At 47.5% G+C, this 20,814-nt stretch overlaps 8 protein-coding genes across 8 annotated transcripts; 4 read left to right on the top strand and 4 right to left on the bottom strand.

Moving 5' to 3' along the window:
• Positions 1-1,543: 1,543 nt before the first annotated feature.
• On the top strand, positions 1,544-3,253 carry N7457_006840 (uncharacterized protein; the record flags this gene model as incomplete). The annotated part of the gene is made up of 6 exons (XM_057177883.1): positions 1,544-1,678; positions 1,716-1,987; positions 2,047-2,157; positions 2,222-2,546; positions 2,661-2,738; positions 2,786-3,253. 6 exons carry the CDS (start codon positions 1,544-1,546, stop codon positions 3,251-3,253), a joined length of 1,389 nt encoding a protein of 462 aa, XP_057029627.1.
• An 843-nt stretch (positions 3,254-4,096) lies between these two features.
• N7457_006839 (phosphatidate phosphatase App1 family protein) lies at positions 4,097-5,757 on the bottom strand (the record flags this gene model as incomplete). Its single annotated transcript, XM_057177882.1, has 2 exons — positions 4,097-4,699; positions 4,765-5,757. 2 exons carry the CDS (start codon positions 5,755-5,757, stop codon positions 4,097-4,099), a joined length of 1,596 nt encoding a protein of 531 aa, XP_057029626.1.
• A 1,378-nt stretch (positions 5,758-7,135) lies between these two features.
• Positions 7,136-8,950, top strand: N7457_006838 (uncharacterized protein; the record flags this gene model as incomplete). The annotated part of the gene is made up of 8 exons (XM_057177881.1): positions 7,136-7,394; positions 7,446-7,534; positions 7,582-7,936; positions 7,982-8,246; positions 8,295-8,382; positions 8,441-8,555; positions 8,612-8,641; positions 8,694-8,950. The coding sequence occupies 8 exons, from the start codon at positions 7,136-7,138 to the stop codon at positions 8,948-8,950; spliced, it is 1,458 nt and encodes a 485-aa protein (XP_057029625.1).
• A 406-nt stretch (positions 8,951-9,356) lies between these two features.
• On the top strand, positions 9,357-10,319 carry N7457_006837 (uncharacterized protein; the record flags this gene model as incomplete). Its single annotated transcript, XM_057177880.1, has 1 exon — positions 9,357-10,319. One exon carries the CDS (start codon positions 9,357-9,359, stop codon positions 10,317-10,319), a length of 963 nt encoding a protein of 320 aa, XP_057029624.1.
• Positions 10,320-11,895: 1,576 nt separating this feature from the next.
• On the bottom strand, positions 11,896-12,270 carry N7457_006836 (uncharacterized protein; the record flags this gene model as incomplete). Its single annotated transcript, XM_057177879.1, has 1 exon — positions 11,896-12,270. One exon carries the CDS (start codon positions 12,268-12,270, stop codon positions 11,896-11,898), a length of 375 nt encoding a protein of 124 aa, XP_057029623.1.
• Positions 12,271-13,564: 1,294 nt separating this feature from the next.
• On the bottom strand, positions 13,565-14,968 carry N7457_006835 (dTDP-glucose 4,6-dehydratase; the record flags this gene model as incomplete). The annotated part of the gene is made up of 3 exons (XM_057177878.1): positions 13,565-14,121; positions 14,200-14,738; positions 14,793-14,968. 3 exons carry the CDS (start codon positions 14,966-14,968, stop codon positions 13,565-13,567), a joined length of 1,272 nt encoding a protein of 423 aa, XP_057029622.1.
• Positions 14,969-16,073: 1,105 nt separating this feature from the next.
• N7457_006834 (LURP-one-related/scramblase family protein) lies at positions 16,074-16,760 on the bottom strand (the record flags this gene model as incomplete). The annotated part of the gene is made up of 2 exons (XM_057177877.1): positions 16,074-16,351; positions 16,430-16,760. 2 exons carry the CDS (start codon positions 16,758-16,760, stop codon positions 16,074-16,076), a joined length of 609 nt encoding a protein of 202 aa, XP_057029621.1.
• Positions 16,761-19,842: 3,082 nt separating this feature from the next.
• Positions 19,843-20,665, top strand: N7457_006833 (alpha/beta hydrolase; the record flags this gene model as incomplete). The annotated part of the gene is made up of 2 exons (XM_057177876.1): positions 19,843-20,253; positions 20,315-20,665. The coding sequence occupies 2 exons, from the start codon at positions 19,843-19,845 to the stop codon at positions 20,663-20,665; spliced, it is 762 nt and encodes a 253-aa protein (XP_057029620.1).
• Positions 20,666-20,814: the final 149 nt, after the last annotated feature.

Here is a 20,814-nt window from a genome sequence, read left to right as displayed (position 1 = left end):
AGCTCCTAAGGTCCACCCCAAACTCATGCTCAACTCTTTTCAAGCGACAATGGCAACGATGCAGAGTACGTAGCCCCTGCCCAGGTGGACGACCCGAGATTTGTAATCGTGGGAATCTGGCGCTATCCCCAGTTCGGAACATTCGGCAACCGTGGGCCAATCACAGCTCAGGCATTTCTCCCGCCAAAAGGGGAAACATCTACTCCGTACGCAGTATATACAAAGAAATAAATAACCTCGCCAAACATTCAGTGCCGGCCATGTTGACGAACGCACTATAGTCAATTAAAAATCATCTTTTCCGGTCATGGCCTATTTCTGCGCATGATGGCTATTCCTCCTACCTTTTCTTCTTCACTGTATATACGACGCTAGCCCGTGGCTTCCTACCTAAGTAGTAAGTACCAATGTCAACCACTTCGGAACATAACCTAAGAGAATCGCCGCTGCTATGGGCGCAGGACTTTGTTCATTCTGCATAATTATTTTATAATTTACTCGAATAAGTTCAACTTATTCCCAATCAGCCTCCACCTGGGGAACAGCCTCAGCTCAGCCAATAAGAACCCCCAAATTCAGCTGCTAGTCCGGAGTAAATTTGCTGCAGATTACGTAGAACGAGAGGAAGTGGATAGAGAACAATTCCTTTGATTGCGAGAAGCTGAAAGGTCAAAGCGTACCTTGCGCGGCTGACCCTGGTCTGGTCGAGTATATACCCGCCATCTGAAGACTTACTGCCGCATTGAATTATAATAAATTTGAGAGCGAAGACAAAGAAATCAGGGGCCAAAATGCAGAGCTTTTTGACTCGGTATCAATACCTGATGCCGGATCGACATATGCTTACGAAAAGTGCCTTGAGGAACTGACGGAATAGAAGAAATCAAAGATTGTGAAAACAAAGGTCTCAGTGGCCACCATATCTCGCAGCGTTTCAGTACCTCTTTCAAAAAAGCCCAATCTTATACCCAAAGAGAGTGATTTCTCATTAAGACTGGTTTCCCTTTGATAGGCTCATTTGCTGGAGCAAGTGGATTTTGAGTTAGTACCTAGCTAGTATGAAAATGCAAAAACCTAGATATGATCACAAACTATTTCTAGAGTTTTGAACAGTACTTACCAAATGCAAAAAGCACATCGAGGCGATACTATCAATAATGCTGGGAATCTGTAGCTGATCCTTTAGGGATAGAGCGGTCTTCACAAAGATGCTCTTAACTTGTTCATTCATGGGGCGCAAGTGCACAGTGGTGCCTGGACAAAGAGTTTCGGACGACTTTGTCTTTATATTATATCCAATCCTTGCAAACTAATAAAACCGTTCTTTATATTCAAGGCTTCTTTTGGTCTTTTTTTGGCTCTACCCCTGCCAGACTCGACTGGCGCTTTTATATCCATCATTTTGTCTGGTCATCAATGAAAATCGTCCTTGAGCGCAAGTATATTAATATGGCTGATCAACTCCCAAGCGTATCTTCTTGCCCCCAAACCTCCAGACTTTCTATTCTCTGTTTGAAGCCCGATTTTTATCTAACTTTTGAAAATGCCCTCCACTCGCAGGCAGTCCGCTCAACTAGGTGAGGAACTTCTACACGGCCTTACCCAAAAGAAGCGTATTCGCAAGGCCAGTGGTATGATCAATGCTAGTAATGATGGCATTAAGAAGGTCACGAAGAAGGTAGCTTGTCCCATTGCCTGGTTCTAACAGACCAAAGAACCTAGATGCAAAGAGTTCCAAGGCTAATACATTGACCACCTCGAAGAAGGGAAAAAAGAAGGTCAAGAAGCAAGACCCGAATTTGTCTCATGTTAAGCTTGCAAACATGCTTCTCAACCCTGATAAGAATCCCACATACCCTGAACGGACTCCGCAGCAGGGGAACCTAAAACCTGCACAGCAAAATTGGGAATCGAACAAGGATGTTATCACCAATCCCGCCGACTTGCCCGAAGGATGGACTGCGGACGAGGCAGATCTTGATCCCAAGTAAGACTATATCATATCATGAAGTGTGTATCTCCTTCATTGCTAATGCTTTATCGAAGTGATATTGGAGCTCAAATTGCGAGATGCGAACAGCGCATTGAAGAAGGAATCATGCCCGAGGTATTCGAAATTAGATTGCAGCAATATCAAGAGATGAGGGATGAAGAAAAGTAAGAAGAGCCTAAATGATGTGTTATGGGATATTTCATCGCACTTACTAACACCGTTTTATAGAGAGATGTATGAGGCTGAGCCCAACGGGCTTAGTTGGGAAGTTATTCAGCGCCTCGATGCCTTGAAACAAGTACGGGACTCTCTCGAAGAGGAACAAGAAGAAGGATTGTGTGCAGGAAATGAAGAAGATGAAGAAATTGAACAAAAGCTTTCGAATGTGAGAGCCATCATCACTGCCTACAGGGCCAAAGCCTTGGAATGGGATGAAGATAACGTGTCGTATTGGGCAAACGGAAAGCTCGTTGCTGGGCCCAAAGTGCTAGATATGCCAGAGGTATACACTCTGAGTGACAAGTATGGCTCAGCGGGATTTTGGGTGGAAGGAGTAAGTTCGAGTTTCTCAATCTGTACACATCATCGGGCTTAATACCGCACCAAACCCATTCGGAAGACATATTTCCAACTTCACACATATTTACATACTAATCTCTACATGCAGGTTGATGGTACCAAGCCGGGCACGATGAATGTATTTTTCACTCTGCCGCCAACCTATCCAGGACTGGCCATGCAAAGGGTACTGTCTCCTCCCACACAGCAAAGATCAACGCTGACATTCAACAGATTGACATCACCCTCCGAAATCCTGCTGTTGGGGCACAAAAGTCAGCCCAGACATCAATGACCTTTGACTTCCTCTTGGATTCTGGTGCTTCAGCACTGCGCATGTTTGAGACGGACCGGCAACAACTCGAACAATTGTCTGGGGCACCGGTGCCTACTTTAAGCACCCAATTCTATAGCACCGCGTCCGGAAAATTAAGGACCGAGAATATATGCCTGCAAGCGATGATCCATCGCCAGGGTCAACCAATTTTTCCCACTTGGGTCGATATTAAGTGCGCTTTAAGCGCCGGCGGCCCATCGCCAGGTCGGGACCGACTGTCAGGGGTCTGGCTGTATCATTTGTTATTTGTGATGTCGATGCCGGATAACACTCATTCGACACACATCGGTACCGATATTTACGAGATGCTGAACACTCTACCTGTTCCCGATATCAGAAATGCGGTTGGATTGTCTCTGCAATGAAGCTTTAGATTTCCATTTCTTGTTTGTGATCTCTTTTTCTATGTGTCTTATGTGTTATCTATCTTGTTTATTTTGTTTGTTCTTTGTATTTAGAAATGGTTTTGGTCCTTGAAAGAAGTCGAGTTTAGTCTTTTACATCTCATGTTTCAAGTTGTGATAAATGATTTTCATATACGGAGTACAAAAGAAGAAGAGGAAATGTGCCTTATACGGAAATCAATACGGCCTTCGTCAATAGCAACGACGAATTCTACCCACAGGCATGTAATAATGCCAGCCGTTTGGAGGTAGCCCTCGGGGGAGAGACAGGAGGAAGAATTGGTTGTCACTACCTGACTCTTGCTAAGGAGAGGAAACTAGTAAGATCGAAGATCCTAGTAACAACCGCAGCCCATGCCACCTCTTCATTCATTCAAGAATATTTCCCCTTGTAGCCGTATAATCTCAAGTGAGACATCTGGTATCCAGGCAATCTACGATGTTTGAAGAGTCGCATTCAGCTGGTTGATGGCCCGTCAAACTGCAATATTCACATATTAGGGTCATGCCGGTGCATCTTTGTCACTTAGCATAGTGATCCTCCTCGTTGCCTGCCTGTGGCGGGGCGCTATATAGCTTATCATAGTCGAACTTGGCTCTTCTCGAACCAGCGCTGCATAATATCCCGTCTTCAGTCTTTTGCTTGAAGTAGATAATCTCGGAGCAGCATCTACAGATAATACTGCGCAATGATGGTACGCGAAGAGTCGAGTTAATTTTCTGGCCTTTAGGAAACACTGGATGCAGAATGATTCATCAAATGTGTTTCATTTGTCTAAGAACATGACTCGTATCAAAATGGTTCTATAAAAACATGAAAGTCGCCGTAAACATTGCTGCGACAAATGCCATCAGGCCATGGCCACTAGCCGATTCCTTGGTTACGAGACCACTAGCGGCTCCAGTTTGATTTGCCGATCCGTTGACCGCAGTTGGGGTATCTCCCAGTCCAAGTGGTAGTCCCTGGTAGCCGAACGTCAGATTCTGAGGAACCGACGTATTATAGCAGTGCCCGTTCGCAATATCCAAATTGGCCAAGTCAGCTGAGTTCACGAAGAACATGTACATCGACTGGTTTAGCTTCTTGAATCCGGAAGTATCGTATGGGAACTTGTCGCCTGGATCGGTTGCCGAAGTGTTGCGGAGGAAGATGCACTGGACTTGTCCGGGGAAGTCGGTGGCTAGTTTTGGGTAGTCGCGCATGATGTCGCTGTTGCTGGTGTCTGCCATCAGGATGAACTTGCGCTCGGGGAAGGTTTCGAAGAGTTTCTGCAATAGGAACTGGCGAATCGACAAAGTGGCGGAAACGTCGCTGAAATTGAGAGGACGGGTGTCGAAGGAGCCGCCCGGGTAGTTATTGTAGATGAACTCCATGTAGTTTCTGGTAATTTGCTCCGGGGTGGTGGTCTGGAATAACTGTCAATACTTTAAACCAAAAAAAGACAGAAGAACGTGGAAACGACAAGACTTACAAGGTAATGGAAATGCATATCGGGGAGACTGGTGGACCAGTTGCGATAAATGTCTGGCATGTCCTGCCAAGGTGTGAATGGGCGAGCAAAGGAATTAAGTAGTCCTTGCTCGGGTTGATAGATCTTGGTGACACGGAGAATATCATCAACATCAGAGACGATGGTGAGTCCCGTTGGAGGCACAAGGTAGGCGGTAGCATTTCCAATACTTGCACCCTCGACATGAGTGTCAAGTCTCTGGATTTTCGAGGTTTCATTGCCCGCAGTAAGGCCATTACTGTCGATTGGCACAAATGTATCGAAATCACCTTCGACTGTAGTGTTGTAAGGCAGAGTGACATCTTGCGCACCGCCTGTCGTGTTGGATGATCCACCACCACCTGGTTGTCCGCTAGATCCTTGACTAGCTGCCGGCTTCAGGTGGATCTTGTTCACGGCAACATCTGGCTGTTGTACGACAAATATTCCGGCAGTAAGGTTTCGTGCCTGGTTCTGCTGAGACTTAGGAAGATCCGAGATGCTAGTGTTGACGAGGAAGATATCGGCCAAATCGTTCAAGGCTGAAACGGATGTATTTGGTTGTTTGTACACGTTCCCGTGAAAGCGAACGTTCCAGCCCGAGTTCGTCCAGTTGGCATAAGGGTCGATGTTCAACACATTGGTTGGTAATGCAGCCAATTCGGAGCTGTCCAATCCAAGAGAGCTCACTACGGCGTTGCCAGTCGGGAAACCCTGGAAAAAGTTGGGTACTCCAGATGCAACCCACGAAGGTAGGCCGGACCCAAGCTCTGGGAGTATGTTGTCGACATCGGATTCAACATCGCTTAATATGTTTCGGGCAACAACTCGAGACGGATTACGTTCGACCGGGGAGGCTGTAATGACAGGATCTGGCGGGTTGACATCATTGGCGAAAGCAGTTGGAGCAGGGGCAGCAGAGCCAATTGAAATAAGAGAGGCCTGAACAAAGGCACTCGCAATAATGGACCTCATTATTTCCTTATGATGCGAAAATCCTAGCAACAAACCAAAGAAAACACCCGATAGCCCACGATCGCAATGGCCGCTCGAAATCTTTCGTGAAAAGTCTCGGAAGATCAAAAATCTCTTTCTATTTAAAGTAAACAAAAAGGAAAAGAGTAATCAAACTCGAGGCCATTAACAAGGAAATCAACTGACGTCACTGCTCCACATGTCTTCAATGACTTCAATGGCGTTGCCCGTTGGAGGTATCTCCTGCTGATTCCCAGGCTCCCTCGTAGTGAGACATAATTATTAGTTGCAGGTCTCAGGGCCCTGGAGACTGGAGGATCGAAACAGTTGGAATATCTCACTTGAATGGCGTCGATCTAAGCCGAGATCATTGCATACGTGCACACGTACCTTTCTTTGGTCTTCACGAGGTCCTCTCCCTGTCCTTTGCCTTGATTTAGGGTAAATACAAGAGCCGGGACAGGTCTGAATGTTTCTTATGGATGGTCTAGGTGCATAGGTACTTCTATGGAGGAGGTGTTTCTATTGTTGCGGGCCTGTCGCTATCGTCTCCCGTACGAGGCACCCGCACAGCGATGACACAACCCTAGTTCTTCTGCTTCTTCTTCCCCATCTTCCACTAGTGATCTACATGTGTACTTTGCTTTTTTATATCTTCGGCCACGAAGAAGAGACTAGGGCGAACAGGGACTGGCTATGTCGTCTGTCGTTCTCGGAAAAAAGAAAGGTGATGAGATCAAACCGAAATGTCAGGCTTGCAAACGCAACAGTTTATACTGCTCTTGCTCTTTACACATTGTTCGGCTTTGGGGTACCCACAATAGTGACAACAATTTGTTTGATCCTGGAGACAAGCCTCCAATCGCAGTGGACGGCTCCTTGGGGATCTGAAGAATTGAAATAGTAGGCAACAAGAAGATATCGGGAAATCATCTTCCGTCGCCTGTCGGGGCTTTTGGACTTCCCGACGACATCAATCGATCGATTGGAGGATCAATTGTGTGGAATCCCGGGGATCCTTGGCATTCCGCGACATTTCAATTTTCCCCGCGTTCCTCACACGCTGCTATTCAAAATTTGGGATGGTACCTAGGACGGGGTATATCCATGGTGCGTCGGTTCTGAACAATGAGCCTCTTTAGATGCTGAATCGAAAGCGTGCCTGCTATAGGGGAAATATCGATGAGAGTCGATGCGTTATAAAAGCAAGCCTGCTATGGACGCCAAGACGAACAAAATAACGTCTTTTTCCACCCCGCAATGTCGGTATAATAGAGGCCGAGACTTACATGCAGCTAACGCTATAAATCATGTTAACTTGGACAACTTGAACTGATTCTATCAGATATTCTCATATAGGTTGGCATGAACCATCAAGATGCGTCTCTCAAGCCCTCTTCTGGCTATTCTTTTAGCCATTCCAGCAAAAGGCAGATACATAGTGCCTGGAGGGAGATGGCACGATACCAATGGGTCTCTCATCAATGCGCACGGCGCCGGGATCACCTTTGACTCGAAATCCGGCCGGTTCTGGTGGTTTGGCGAGTACAAGACAGAAGAGCAACCCGAAGGAGGTGGTGTCGCAGTATACAGCTCTGAGGATTTGAGCACCTGGACTTCGGGAGGATTGGCTCTAGGTACCCTTCTATTAGTTCTGTCAGGTACACGTTGATATCTAACCTCGATAGCTCCAATTGAGGGACACCCATACATCTCACCGGAGAACATAATTCAACGGCCCAAAGTGGCTTACAGTTCTGAGACTGAGGACTATCATGTATGCGTCCCAAGTTTCCCTTTTTTACCTTAAGCTTAACAAGACAGATGTGGTGGCACGCCGACAACTCTAGCTATGGGCTCCTTCTCCAGGGCCATGCAGTGTCCTCCAACATCGGTGGGCCATATAAGTTCGTTGACGCAACCGCGCCCCTTGGAAACTGGTCCCAGGACTTTGGACTATTCACTGACTATAAGGACGGTCGATCATACGCACTCTACTCGAATGGAGATAGTCAAGATGGACGAGATGTGTACCTTACCAGCATGAACAAAAACCTCACCGCGCTCGAAAAACCCGTACACCGATTCCCGAAATACGATCTTGAGGCACCAACTATCATGCAGACAGAGAAAAGCTACTGGGCACTAATGAGTCATAAGACTGGGTATAGGCCAAACAGTAAGGGTTCCCGTTCGTGATCATCTTTCTTGGCTAATCATGCAGACGTGGTGGCATTCCGAGCCGATTCCTTGAGCGGGCCCTGGTCCCAGCCGTTTGTTGTTTCACCATTGAACACAAGAACTTTCAATTCTCAGTCTGGATTCACATTGAGAATTCAAGGAACAAAGAAGACAACATATCTTTACATCGGAGACCAATGGGACTCAAATTCTGTTTGGGACAGTCGTTACATCTGGTTACCGATCCGGACTGATGAGTCTAAGAAAACCCTCGAGGTTGAATGGCACGACGTTTATGATCTCAACGTGTATGTATGCCTAACTTGCCTCATTGCCATTTACTTACCGAATGGAAGCAAAACTGGAGAATGGAAGCCTGTCAAGGGAATAACATACTCTGCCCAAAATGCAAAGACGCACGGGGATGCCTACAAACAAGAGGCCGTGAGTGCACATCACCTGTCGCAGACGTCAAAATAATATGTTGCTAACGAGCATCAAGAACTTCGCAACCAATGGGGTCATACTCACTGGAATATATGGGAACGATAGCACCGTTACATTTGAAAACATCGAGGGGTCTGGAAAGCCACAATGGGTCTCGTTCTATTATCAAAGTACGTGTACACTGTTCGTCTTATGGCTATCTATTCGATTTTGACACCTCGCTTAGACACGGATGACTTGGGCTTTGGCGACCAACGTAAGTACACGCCCTACTTGGGAATCAGTCTCGATTTTGACAGAATCAATAGCTGGAGGCACCCCGGATAGAATTGGCGGTGCATGGCAACTACGCCGTATCAGTAGCGTAGTTGTCAACGGGGAAGCTTCAAGCATCCAAACTCTCTACCAACGAGACACACACAAGGGGATCATTCTGTCTACTCCACTTCAACTGACACTGAAGAAAGGGAAGAGAAATTCCATCACGATCGGTGGACTATATAGTGGCTTCGATAATAAGGGTGCAGACCTGGATCGAATTGTCGTTTATCCTGCTGAGAGATGACCTTGGAGATATACCACAATGATCAGTCAAGAAAATGTGGCCTATGGATCAACTTATAAAGTGACAGAAGGAACTGAATGGATCACTAGAATCATGAGACCAAACACAGAACTTCTCAGCTTGCAACCTAGGAAGCTAGAATGGCGATACGTGATAATGGGTCTCCACAGCTTCAGAAAATCCCAATTAGGCATTAACAGAGTAAAATGTTGATGATATCAATCTGCTACTGGAAGTGGAAATGGGCTTGTTCAATGACGTTTGCTTCTCATTTGTTTGCTTATTCATGGAGGTACTGGAGCTAAGGTTGGCTGGATCCCTTCTATTTAACCACCTGCACCCTCGTTTTCAATCTTTACTTCTTCATCTATCGACGCTCAGGTCCTTAATCATCCTTCTGAACACCATGACTACCAGTATTATCAAAAGCCTAGATCAGGCGACTGCGATAGCTTTGCCTACTTCTATCCCGGCCGAGCCCGCAGTGGTATCCTTGTTGAGCTCCAGCTCCACCACTGTGTCTGTCAATATCGACACTAAAGCACCATTTTCAGCTATAAAGGCTCTTTTTGATCATCTCAACAATCATCCCGATGACGTCGCGAAGCTTAACGCAACCTATCCACACCGCGGGGTCATCAAGAATGCTGCTCTACGCAAAACCGAGTCTGATCAGAAGTTTACCATCGATCTCTCACCCATGAGAGAGTCTCGCATCCCGGAAGCCCTGCGTGAGACTTTGAATCCTCACGGGCTGAGTGAGGTACTTGAGTTCTTCAACAGCATCAGTACTCAGTATGTTCCCACTATACTGTCTTCTCTGAGCATCCTCGCCGGTACCGATCTGTCTACAGCACACGCCTCATACAATATGAACTATCGTCTGTGCGACTACAACCCGAATACGGCTGCTCCCGAGTCCTCAAATGGATGCGGAGCCCACACGGATTACGGAACCTTTTCGATCATCTTCCAAGATGGAACGCCCGGCTTGGAACTCGAAGAAGTCCCCGGCACATGGGCTCCAGTTCCCGGGGATGCCACTGTTATTTTGACTGGTTGGTGTGCCGTCATTTTGAGTGGTGGTCGGGTCGTCGCCGCTAGACATCGTGTTCGCCGTGCCCCGGGTGTACGTCGGCTGAGTGCAGTCTTGTTTGTCGCCCCGGACCTGGATGTCAAGCTGAAGCCCCTGGGTAATTTGCAGCCGATCAAGGCTTTCTCCGGCAGCATCATGCATGGGGACTTGGATGTTGCGGCCTTCAAGGATGTTATGGGCAAGAGATGGCGGTACCGAGAGGGAAATGAAGAGATGGACAATGGGGACGCTCTCTCCCAAGACACGGAAATTGAGCAGATGGTATGGGGATAATTTGGGGAAGAGGATCTAGCATGCGCTATAGTGAGATTGCTTTGGGTTAGTTTCGTTCTGCTGATAACCAATACGAAGAATGGAATCCTGCTTTTGCAAAGGTTTTGAGCTCCTAATAATTGTACATCATGATGATGAATCCATTCGCCCGATGCAGCTCGCTCTTACATACGTGCTGTTAATCAGGATAGTTTCTCAAAGCCAGCTTTTACAACAACCAGCGGTGGTACATCCACGATATACAAGTCCATCCTGTAGAGCAGTCCTCGCGATGTATATGAGTCGTCCATGAATACCCCTGCAGCTTCGAGGACCATCCACCTGAAATATAAGGCCGCAAACCGGCATTGCAAGCAAGACAAAAGGCAGAGAGAGTACTTCTATTTTCAAGTTCTGATATTCTGATAAATTACAACTCATCTTGCTTCTCATCACACACGCAAATATGAGATGGATCTAAGAAGCGAGAGTGGTAGTACTCCATATTTTCCAACAGTCTTGTACAGGGAATTCGTTGCAAGAAAATATATAAACCCAATCATTACTTCTTGATATCATTCTAGACACCCCTCAGTATCTCACGTCAGCCTTTTCACTGAAGCATAAGTGTGAGTTGATCATCCTCTATCGCCAAGTACGCAATTCCTGCCACTGCTGCCTACACCAGGTGCTTCGCAATCGTTCTGACCTTCCCTCGCTCACAGCTGGCCGAGAACTTAACTGACGGTAAAGCTGTAGCGCTATTGCTTTCACTATCCGATGATGATGCACTCGGCTAGCTCCCCAATTCCATACTGCTATCGGTTGAGTACGAGACATGTAGCAAATTGCTAAGACCACAGTCATTGGTACTTTGTCGTTCTCGTCCCAGCACACTGCATCATTGCATGGCTCATCCAACGCCATCCCACTGTCCAGCATCTCGAGTATATAGCTCACGAGAGTCCCCGGCCCGCAGTTTCATCAGTCCAACTATGGCTCTGGCAGCCATGGTAGAGTGCGAAGCTGTCAGAACCAGCAACACCCCACCCAGAAGGTAATGTGCCTGAGCCAAGGGTATATTGGCGGCTTTTCCGTCAACGTCGCCCAAATTGGGTACATCCAGAAAGAGAAGCTCTTCGGGGAACACGCCGCTAGAAAATGCGGCTCTTTTGAAGTCGGCGTATGTCTAGTCAGTGTTGAGCTTGAGATATCGCGGTTGGTACGGCCGTGGATCATCGAGCGAGAATTTGTTATAGCGTATCTCAATCGGTCTAGAGCGCCATACTGGTGTGTTGGCTGATTATCGAAAGGCTTTGCCGCTGATCCAGAGTTCTTGCACGAAGGTCTTGTGTAATGCTTCGTGGAGATCTTTGAATACAAGTTTTTCGTCCGCATCAGGTTTCAGCGGGAGAGGGGAAATAAGACGGGCATATTTGAGAGGTTGTGCTATGTCCGATCTCGTTTGGTGAAGACATTCTGGATCTCATCGAGGCTGGGTCTGAAAGGACAAGATGCCCCTCGAGTCTGCTTTGTTCCGAGATCGCTCGTTCTCAAAATACAATCCATACGGCATTAGAAGCAATATGAAGGCTTCTTACGTTGCACCCTCGACAGATGAGGGGACAGTCATTGCAATAGCAATCACATAGCACATCATCATGACTATCCATTTTTTCAGCAGTGACCAATTCAGGGAGTTGCTTGGGTCATTGTCTCTCCAGCCGACCACGAAGACAATGTCGCCATTGGGTCCGTCGAGATGTGAAACCGTAACACCGGGAACAAAAGGTCCATCGGCAGCTAGCGCTGGCTTCTCTAATCCTGCTTCGAGATCTTTGTTGCCATTTGTGATAGCCTCGAGCGAAGGGGACGAGGTGCTAGAGCGCGAGCTGAAAGATTTGCCCTGGCCGTATGCCAAGGCTTCTTCCACTTCTTGTCTAATTTGACGGTGCTGCAAAAAGGATTGCATGTTGGATTCCACGCGATGGCAGTTGCTAGAATTCGTTCAAGCACTGATATGAGCAGCATCTCATTGACCAGATGTCAAGATAACCTCGAGACTGCCCATGGGTGGCAACTCCGAAGTGTCCCCAAAGCGGAGCATTGGTCCCTGACTCCCTGAAAGGGGTTGATACATAGGTATTTGTCAGATGTCAGATCTCTCCCTCCTTCCATAGCTCAGCTAGTCTTCTACTTCAATCAACCATCTTCATGATGCATCTCGACGTCTCTCTCAGTAGACTCTGACAGTAATGATAGTGGCAAATGTCACGAATACCGTAAGACTACACGCTGAGAAGTGCCTTTCGTCGCAGAAAGGAGAGAATCCCTGTTGATGCTTGCTACTTTATACCGGTGTACACTAATACAAACATAACTTCGATGCCTCACTGAGTTTTATCACAAGAATACATTCGGCCCAGCTTCTGGAGTCAGGTCCACAAAGGCAGAGTCGCGCTATTACTCTAATGGTATCAATTAGCCTTGCCAAGGTGAATTGTTGATTTTCAGATGATCGAGTTGAAAATTTTCTCTCAGAAAATGTGAATCACCAGGAAATCTGCGGCTCTGTGGTTGTGATAAGCATAGGCTCAGCAAGGATACCTTTTCTGACCTCGGCTGTCACCATTCTGATTCCCTTCCCTGTTAATGCCAGGAGTATCCAAGCTGTTCCTGAGGGATAAACTCTCCGAAAGGAAAAAACAGCCGATGGCCCTGACTGCACTCCCACGGCTTCTAGACCCCAGTATAGGCAGGAGTGGTCCAATCATTCTCGACTATGGCGAGCTCAACCCCCGACATCATTCATGGACCTTAGGTGCTATCGAGGTGTCCTATCCGCCTTTAGGCCTAGTAGAATTCGTACTCAACGCTTTTTAGGCCTGCTGAATTATCTAGGTAGCTTGGAACCATCTAGTTGGCCCGGTTACACAATCAATGGTCGACATTGCATTCTAGCATCCTTGATGAGCCCAATATTCCATCACGCCTAGATGTCTCCAATCCTTTTTCTTTCGCCCCGAGCAAAATACGATTTTGGTTCAAGATTCAAGCAATGTTAACAAGTGTATCAAACTGTGTATTCAAATATAAAGTAAAGCGAAAAATAGACAAAACATGTACACCATCACTTCTTGTGAGTCTCAAAGATTTCCTTGTGTATACCAGTGTGCTCTATTACCATGGGATATATTGCTTTCATTCCTCCAATCTTCAATGATTCCGGTGCGTCGCGTCGTTCGAATATTTCCAAAAAAAGGGCATCACATAGATATCATCACTGGCGTAGTCCTCCCAGAGGACTCTTCCATACATTCATCATCGCAAGGTTCCTTGACTGTATCGATGCCTTTCGCTGTGGCATTCAAAGCCGTATGATTAGTCACAGTCGACATGGCATTGACCGTTTGCGACACTTGGGGCCACCAAGCATACAAGTTCTTGCGGTACCACTCAACCGAGGCCCTCAAACCTTCAGAGAATGGGACACGTTGGCGCCATCCCAAGGCTGCCAGCTTAGAGCCGTCAACCCAGTAGTCATGGTCGTTGAATGGACGGTCGGGAATCCAAGACAGGCAACGGTGGAAGTCGCGGGGGCTGTAGCCGAATAATTCGAGTGTGCGCACAGCAACCTCGAGGTTCGTGACGCCATGTGAAGACTGGATGTTGTATGCTTCGCCGATCACGCCCTTGTGCAACACGGTGTCGAAGCCATCGGCCGCATCGGCTCCGTAGAGGTAGCGCCGGACGTTCAAGCCAGTGCCTTGGATTGTGAGCGGCTGCTGCTGCATCAACAGAGTGCAAAAACGGGGAATGATTTCTGGTGCAGATGAAATAAGTATATGATTTATACTAATGTTATGAATCCGTAAATGCATCTCACGGGTAGGGAACTTACTCTCGGGATACTGAGCAGGCCCAAACACATTGTTACTCCGAACAACCATAACCGGAATGTCAAATGACTTGGCGTAAGCCCAGACGTACATCTCGGCGGCAGCCTTGGAAGCTGAGTACGGGTTAGTGGGCATGAATTGCTTGGATTCGTCGCAGGCACCGTCCACAACATCGCCATACACCTCATCAGTGCTGACGTGAATGAAACGACGGACCTGGATTGGTCCTTGATGGTGACGAATAGCCTCAAGGAGTCGCTGGGTAGCGATAACGTTGTTGAGGGTGAAGCTCTGGGGATCCCCGAATGAGTTCTCTACGTGCGAGTAGGCAGCAAAGTGCATCACACAATCAATATTGTGATCGGAGAGCACCCGCGAGATAGCAGCCTGATCGGTCAAATCCCCATGCACAAACTGAAAGTTTGGGAGTGACTCTAGGCAGTCAATATTTGAGAGCGATGCGACAACATCGAGCTTATCGAGGCAGATCACGTTGTATTCAGGGTATTGCAACGCTAAGTGCCGAGTGACCCAGCCTCCGCTGTTCGGAGCGTGTTAGTTATTAATTTGGAAACGGAAAGAAGTAATATCTCACATGAAACCAGCTCCTCCAGTGATCAAAATGTTTTTGATATCGCCTCGAGGCTCAAATCGGGTGGAGCCGATGAGACGCCGATTCTCGAGGTCAATGGGACGCTCAAGGGCATTTTCATGATCCAGCGACCGAAGCATCTTCTTCGGGCTGTCTGGAGGAGTAACGAACCGTGGCATTTTGTTGTGTGATATGAAGAGTGATTTCCAGTTGCAATGCAATCGCGTTTATGTTCTGGTTCAAATTTCTCGGGCGACCGGGGACTTGAAATGGTCGGATCTCTTGCGCTATCGCCATTCCTATTGACTTCTCATGACTGTAATGGACAAGTTCTTCCAACCCTTCCAGCTCCGATGATTGAGAGATGATTGACTCCTCCGGGACCGTCTTTCGCGTTTGGCGACAGCGTCGCCGACCCCTGTTCCCGTTCACCGCCCGACTCGGAATTACTCTGTGAGGCTAGAACGTCGCGGATCTCCATTTCTGAGTGGCAAAAATGCTTGTGCTGGAAGATATGGAGAGGAATAAGAATCATACTCGCAGATATGTCTAGGCTGACCTTTACTCCGCTGTCGGGATAAGATACTGCGTCGAGGGCAAGCATGACGCCCTATTATCTGCAGAAAGAAATCCGCGAGATCGCGATTAAGCGCATTCTCACCTCAAGACCATAGTTCGATAAGATGAATTTTCCTTGGGTATTTGGGGATTAGTTGTTCATACTCTTGTTTCTTGTTTCATATTCGGGCTTTGATTTGATGTGTTTCTCTTTGCTTTCTTACACTAGGGACTAACTCAGGTAGTTCCTAGCGCTACCTACTTTACCCTGATTGTCCCCTCTCTTTGCCGTATCTCAACCTTGAAGCCATACTGTCGAGAGTGACTGTACCAACAGAGCTAACCAACCACGCCGGTATCATATTCCCGTGGGACTTCAAAATGATTGACCATTGGCAAAACAAAACAAAAAAAAAACATACAACAGTGAGGATTCGCTGGTGGTCACCCACCCAACTACTAACTCACCGGCGTGTGGCTTAAGTACGGCTGAGCGGACGGGAAGCCCTGTTTTCCACACCCTATGGTCGTATGTACTAACACTAATAAGGAGTAGCAATATGTTCTATGCACTTTTGGAGAAACTGAACCCCAGTAGATATGTGAAAGCACGAGAGTATAATATTGCATGCTAGATAGCTCGGTGCGTGTCGCCGAAGTGAGATATAGGCGAGCGCCGCTTTAAAATGACGCGACCGGGTTTACTGCTCTCTTCCGGATGCGAACCTATTCGCCACGTTCCTCGTTGTTCTTCTCATCAAAACAAATACACAAAGCGGCAATCAGTGCTGCATCCACACCAGGGGCCACAACAACGGCGTAGGTCTGCTGGCCAAATACAAGGTCACGGCCGCTAAGCAGTTTCCGGTCAATGCGAGCCACTGTTTGGCCGCTTTTCTCGTCGACAATATCGGCAGTACGATCGAACCAGCCTCCGTTCATCTTGAGACTCACTGCTTTGCCGTTGCGATCAGTGAAACTGGCGGTGGCTTTGGAGCCGAGCACTAGTACAGTTAGTAATCTATATAACATACGGCGCCAATCTCGCTGGGTGATCTTGAACCAGAACAAAGGGTACATACATGTGAGATTACTCTTCACCTCACAAATCTTTTTATGATGGGTGTCTTCAATGGCGTAGGTAGAGCGGATATGTAAAAGCTCCTTGACAATATCAAACAAGTGCTTGCCATTGGCATCCTCGACCTTCTTGCGACCGGAAAACGAGACCCAGGCTCCGTGCACTTTCAACAAAGGCTCACCATTGGCCAACTTGATTTCAAAGCTATCTCCAGAGACAGAGAGCACCTTTTCCCTCAGGACTACTGTCTGCGGCTCCTGTGAGACAAATTGTTCGAATATGGCGATAGGTTCGGCGACAGGGTCGAGCTTGTGGTGGCCCAGGATACCCATGACGACAGATATATTTAATTCGAGTTTGCCGGGGGATAAAAATTAAAGAAATCACCACAGGATAATCGTCTAGAGGAGCGTGGGGTCGGGCTGGCCGCTGAAGCCGATCATCGTTTGGCGTAATATCATCACGTGATATGAACTCGGATCCAGGAGATTTCATCAAGATCTCATGGCTTTTATGGGGCAGTGCTCCCCATGCAATATATTAACTGGTCTATATAATCCAGGGGATATGGATAGGTTGCTTTAGCGCGTTATAGGGGCAAAGACGTCGGCAAGTGAGACTGGCTTGGCAATTCCTTCAAATGACGCCTTTTGATTTACTGACAGAGTCGAATAGCTTGCAAATTACTTAGTGAAGACTTAAAAACCCTAGATCCGCGGCACGGGAAGAAAGAGAAATTTGTTTATATAAAGGACTATGATGGTGAATTCATCGATCCGATGTAGCTAGCTTTACATACATGCTTTGTGACGTAATATTTCAAAGCCCGGTTTGACTCAACTATTCGTGGTGCATCCTCGCGAGTTGTCCTCGCGCTGTACATGAAGCTCTCATGCTGTAGCCTCGAGGACCGTGCACCTGAAAGGTAAGGCCACAAATCGCCGTGCAAACAAGACAAATGTGAAGTCAACCCACCGGACTCTCTCTGCTATCACACCTCTTATTCTTCTCTCTCCCCTTCATCAGCTGCTCCAACACTCGAGGGTTGCCGCGTATCACCGAGTCCTCCTATTGCCAGGATATCTAACCGACTATTTTTAGTAGCATTACGCGCAGGAATGCCGCTTCCATCCGCGTATTTCTGCGATCTGTACAGTCTCACTGGAGAGTTCTGAGACAGTCAACCTCATGGTCCCATTTTGTTATAAGGGGCGCAGTTTCTTGATCATATATATTACACGTGTTACAATGGCCGCACGGAATGTCAGGTCAAACTGTTTGAAGTCATATGGCTTCTGTCGCTCGCCATGCGACAAATACCTCTCTTTCATCAGGTAGTTTCGTTTCACTCTCTCTCATTAGACGAGATATTACAGAACATTTCCATGAGTGAATATAAAGAGGAGCCAACCTTCGAAAGCCATTGTTTAATTACTCAGTGATCAAATAAGCGAACTGGATAGCATCGGAGGACTTCCTAGAATCATAATGACAGGATCAGAGCTTCTAGTACTACATAGACACTCATGCTTCCTTCCCTAAGTCATATCTACCAGGTTAGGAAGGACTGAAGTCAAAAGCCTTATCATCTGCTGGAGAAGCCCGGTCTAAACCTCAGCGAGATGGCTTTTCCTTCAGGAATACCAAATCTAGGAACCGAATCAATTTCCTAGTTTGCCATTTCCATGGCAATCAAGACCTGTTGTCATTATGAAGTGCATAACTCTCCACATGGACCCTCGTCGTCACATCGATGCCAGACAAGTGAATGTCACGGTCGGGTCGGTAGCCGATCCTCCCCGGCCCGAACAAGCGTCCATACGAGCTGGATAGCTTATGGGCATCATCACCATTGGTCTCCTTATGGTCTGCTTTCCGACTGATAGATCTTATCATGGGTCCAAGAGACGGGAGACAAGCTTGATATCTCATTAGCATCATTTGTAAGATTGATAGCACAGATATCTAACTTTGGAAGAAAGGGATCTTACCCGATACAATGCCAATATTCGTCTCCACGGCCGTCCAAGTGGAGGGGCCAATAAAAACCCACGTTACATCGACGGACGGTATCTTGTATGCGTCCAACATGATCACTAACCGAATGATTGAGATAATGCAAATGCTGCGCTGATTATCATATTGAAACTAACGCTCAATGGCAGGAATGATAGTACGTACAACCCTCCCATTGCGAAGGCTCCACATAATGCGATCTTTTGGGAAGTGCTTTGCTGGATCTTCCACACGTACGGTAGAGGTAGAATCAGCAAAGCCCAGTCGGTGATAATATTTGGGACTGCATTGCCGATGAAAAAGTCGTTGATCTTCACGCCGCAGTGAGACTCGATGGAGTAATCCCACAGTCCTTGGATAGGTATACATTGGAAGACGGTTGTTAGGATCTGCGATATGTATATTAATGGGATGGGTCATGATATCAAAGAAAAATAGGAAATAGAATGGGTTTGGGATTCATACAACACCGAGTCCCCACCCTGTGGTCAAGGATGCTAGGACATAAATCGGAATGCGAATATTGGTGCTATTGAAGATACGCCAGAAGAATAGCAGGATGGAGTATTTGGTGAAACAGACGGACAGTGTGTAGAGTATCTCACAGGCAAAGAGATTGATATAGAAATGCGAGACGCCGGTAAGTCCTAAGGTATAAATATGGATGCCGACACCTCGTTGAATCCAGATCATCATGTCGATATAGTTGCCTGTGGCAAACACCTAGTCAGAATATAGAGTCAGTCATCCCGTTTTTTCTCTGCTGAGTAAAGCAAAGAGTCCCTGCAACCTTAGCTACAGAGATACCTAGGTCCTCGGGTGCAGTCCAAAGAAGGGCAAATCCCTACCAAAGCGACGCATATTATATAGTCATCCCACCATAATCTGACTTTGGAGACTCTCAGTCGACATAGTATGCGTAGTGTCACTGCAACCACCGCGAGAGCATAAGTGGCCGAGTATTTTGCTCTCAGCTGGGACTGATAGGACTCATTGAGGTCTATCCCGGGTGGAGGGGTGAGATCCATGATGGCAGCGGCAGACTAAAAAGCAGACTGACGATTGAAGGGTAGCACATTGCTGATATATACTACATGCGCATTTATCCGCATTAGAATAGGCAATTGTGCTGGCGGGTATGTTTGATTTCCGCCCCCAAATGCCATGCTTGCTTCCCGCTCAGCGAGGGTCCAATTAGAGTCCTCATGATATTGGCGCAACCTGGCCTCGGGCGATGGACCGGGGAAATAAATCCACGTTTTAGGAGCCCCTGCTAGTGGAAATGAGACGTCCGTGAGATGGTCAGCCTAGTGTTAGTATATCAGGGCGGTACCAACCGTTTGCCTCCTTTCCCAACACATCCAACATATGCGACGGAACCAAGAGATCACGAACACAATGACCACCATTCTATTTGTTCCTGGTGCTTGGATCTCTCCGACGCTTTACCAGCCATTTCTCCAAGCCCTTACGGTCGCTGGCTATGAAGTCCACTTCGTGCGCTACCCCTCTCTCAACCCCGAGGGCCCATCCGCCATCGATTGTCAGGCCGACACCAATGCTATAACTGGAGTTCTCAAAACTTTCGTGGAAGATGAGGGCAAGGATGTTCTCCTCTTGATGTACTCATATGGAGCCATGCCTGGTGCGGCAGCGGCCACCGGGCTAGCCAAATCGCAGCGCGCACAAGAGGGAAAAGCTGGTGGCATCATCGGACTTTTGTTCCTGGCAGCCTTTGTCGTGCCGGAAGGCCTTAGCTGTGCCGGTCTTCAGGGCGGAAGCCTTCCCCCATGGGTCTTGCTCGATCAGGTAAGAAGAAGTTCTTAGCTCCCACTATAAAAACGTTGATTGCCTTGCTGATTTATTGCAGCCCTCGGTGAATCTCAGTGTGATAGATGATCCTATTAATTATTTTGCTGCCGATGTCGAGCCGGCATTAGCCCGGTCCCTGAATCAAGAGGTCAACCCGCATTCAACATTAGCCTTCACGTCGCCCCAGCCCCATCCCGCCTGGGCGGACGAGGCGTTTCAAGGGCGCTTGGCGTTCATCGTCACTACTGAGGATCGTGCGGTGCCAAAAGAGGCCCAATTCGGCATGGTGGCCGCGACGCAGAAAGAGTGGATTTTGAAGGAACTGACATCCAGTCACTGCGCGCCGTTCCTTAATCGGATCGACGAGACCGTGGGATTGACTCGGGAGATCATTGACCAGTTCCTCTGAAAGGCAGCCCAGATTTCGGCTTCGCGAAGAGAGATTGGAATTACCAGGGGCCTTTCGTATATATCACGGAGCCCCAATGACAACCTTGGAATCCTAATCATCATGTAACCTTCTTGAACCTTCTTATATTGCTCATTTGCGTCGATCAG

Source organism: Penicillium paradoxum (assembly GCF_028828445.1).
Source record: "Penicillium paradoxum strain IBT 22861 chromosome Unknown utg000006l_segment0_segment0, whole genome shotgun sequence".
Lineage (NCBI taxonomy): Eukaryota > Fungi > Ascomycota > Eurotiomycetes > Eurotiales > Aspergillaceae > Penicillium > Penicillium paradoxum.
The sequence above is the reverse complement of the archived record's forward strand: the minus strand, read 5'-3'. Positions and strand labels throughout refer to the sequence as shown.